A 2,744-nucleotide genomic window follows, 5' to 3' on the forward strand; every position below is an offset into this window, starting at 1 on the left:
CCCCCACACTTTACTCCACACCCACAGGGAGTGTAGTTCCACAATATCCGAGCCATCAACTCCAAACATGGATAACATGGAATTGTTCTGAACGCTTTATTACCTTGACTGGAGTGGGCAGTCATTATTACTTTTTCACACTTACTTTCAATAAAGAAAATCACTGGATCTTCGTTATTGAGCTCTGGTTACCCATGCCGCTTTGAGGCAGGTGTTAATGGCCCGAGTTCCAGGGAAAATGAAATAATGTGATAGTTTCGTATAGATTTAAAGTCCCTATTTATAAACAGTGTGAAGTAAATATAATGGTGGTTTGCGTTTGTTCTTTTGTTGTTATGAATGTAGAATCGAGGCTGGCGAATAGGAGAAGACATAACAGCATTAGGCGTTCCTTTCAAGATCTGGGCTGCTGATAAGTGCTGCAGCTAACAAAAACCAATGCTCATTTGGTGTGCCGAAGGTGATAATGAATGTCCCTGAAAGCGTCTGGTTTGTAATGGTTATTGGTTTATTGTGGCGGTACATGGTGATGGGGAACTTTTGTCAGAGTCCATGGTGTAAAGGTCCAGGTTTTTACTTTGCATACAGAGGACGCACATTCGATTCCAGTTTGGGGAAAATGGTCAAAAATGTCCAAGACGACCACCCATTGGTGAGGAGAAAAGTGATTAAGTGGGTATCACAGGCAGGTTGCACAGCGTCATTAACATACCGTACTTACACATAGCCTTCTCGGATAAGGGCTAAAAAACCTCGGAGGTCCCTTGTGCAAGCTGCCCACGTTAAAGATCCCTTGGTGGTTCAAAATCGATAAGAGTAGGCTTCAGCCGCCACCTGGGCAAATTCAAAATTTCCTACCAACTGAAAATGTTAAATGTGTTCCGCACGCTCATATGACCTTATTTTGCTGTTGTGAGTGCCGTAAAACACTTACAAACAAAGCAAAGCAAAACAAAACGAAACAAAAATATGAAAAAAATTAGCGTATAGAAAAAAAAGGGATGGAAAGTGAGGCAGTTCAGGTGATTGTCTCGTACAGTTGGTCGTAAAAGCAGGGCCGATCGTACATTGTTATTGGCGTTTAGTAGGTTATCTCCGTCTTTCTGCTGGGGTCCAACTCGCCCAAATGGCCCAAGGAAGCAGTGTTGGAACAGCGAGCGGAGTGTTTGGTTTGTTTCTTTGTTTGTTTCTTTGTCTTTGGGGGGGGGGGGGGGGGACGGAGCAGAAAGAGAAACAGTAAAGTTGTTGAATTTAAAATCTAAACAAGATAATATTCATGTTGTTTTTGTTTTTCTCATTGGTATTTCATGGAACACGTCCTGACCTCACCTTCGCAATTGCTGCTTGAAAATAAAGTTTCATTAAACAAAATTGTAGTGTCTTTTTTATTTCACTCTAATTGTTTCATTTACACACTTGTTTTTATTTATCTACCCAACCATAAGGCGAGACAAAGTTTCCGCTGCTAAGCAGCCCTCTCTAAAAAAGTGTGTTAACCAAACATGTTCTTTATCCACCATCACAGAAATGCATTACCCCCACTGTCTCGGCAAATTGTTCAGTCAAAAAGGAAACGACTTAGATCGGGAACGACACACGTTTGTATATTTACAAGCGAACCATGTTCGTTCTTCCAGCAGTCCGCCATGTGACGTCATGAGCAGTCCTCAGAGGCAGAGACTATGTCGTGTTTTTGGTCCAAAGTTGACCACTTTGGCTGTGGTCAACACAGTTCTCATTGGATTTACCGAGGGTAGTGTTGTTGAGCAGATTTTGTGAACTGAAAAATAAGGTAAGGATTTTGTCAAGAACGTAAAATAAATGATCTATTTGATTGCTTAAAACAACCAGCAAATACGTTACTATGTTTGCATTTTCCTGTCGTAAGGCTGCAGGGATTTTGTGATGTTTTAAAATAGATATCTAATTTAGATTTCCCCCTTTAATTATACGATAAAAGGAACTTGTTTTCAAGACAATGTATAATGGAAAGATAATATATATTATACTGTCCGTTGAAACAAAGAAATAGAGACACAGTATTAGGAAAAGAAAACAAACACCTTAACCTCATTACTAGGGCACCGATACCTGAACACCTTTCCGTGTTGTGCTAGAACTGAGAAAATGTCCCCATTCATATATAAAATTCCTCATCTGACAGGTAGTGAAGCCTGCAATTGAACACCCAAACCGATGTTTTTTTAACGACACCCTGTAGACCAGGCTGGTTGTCCCACTTTCATTTACCCTCAGGGATGACTTCCGTAACGAGCGACCACTATGAGACAGTAGAACCGAGGGGCAGGGGGTAGGGGTAAGGTTTGTGGTAGGGTTATGGTTTAGGTTAATTGTAGGGGTAGGGTTTAGGTTTGGGGTAGGCTTACGATTTGGTTTGGAAACGTCTTTGTCGTAGTGTTTGTTGGGGTGGTCGCTCGTTACGGAAGTCTTTCCCTCCCATCCACCACCTTCCTTAATTTGCATCCCCCCCCACTCCCCGAGTGGATAGGGATCTTGTTTCTCATTAAAAAGGGTGGGAGACCCTCGCCCTAGCCCCCCCCCACCCCCATCCAACCCCCCCCCCCCCACCCCCGCCTCTTGTGCATTCGTTGGGAACTAAAAAGGAGAAGGCATCATATTTTTTTTTTGTTCATGTGCGGTCCGCAGAGGGGAAAATAGATTAGGCTTATGAGCCCGGAAACCCGGCAGACGAACGTTTGTATGATCGATGGTTGGCTACTAGA

The 2,744-nt window shown here is 42.7% G+C and overlaps 1 protein-coding gene across 1 annotated transcript in view; it reads right to left on the bottom strand.

The window, feature by feature from the left end:
• The window catches only part of LOC118478692, a 6,886-nt gene extending 6,761 nt beyond the window's left edge, over window positions 1-125 (bottom strand). The window contains exon 1 of the mRNA XM_035972784.1: window positions 104-125. Within this exon, the coding sequence (XP_035828677.1) occupies window positions 104-125 (22 nt within the window). The remainder of the gene's footprint in view (window positions 1-103) is intronic.
• Window positions 126-2,744: the final 2,619 nt, after the last annotated feature.

The sequence above is a fragment of the Aplysia californica genome, unplaced genomic scaffold (genome assembly GCF_000002075.1).
Source record: "Aplysia californica isolate F4 #8 unplaced genomic scaffold, AplCal3.0 scaffold00024, whole genome shotgun sequence".
Classification (NCBI taxonomy): Eukaryota; Metazoa; Mollusca; class Gastropoda; order Aplysiida; family Aplysiidae; genus Aplysia; species Aplysia californica.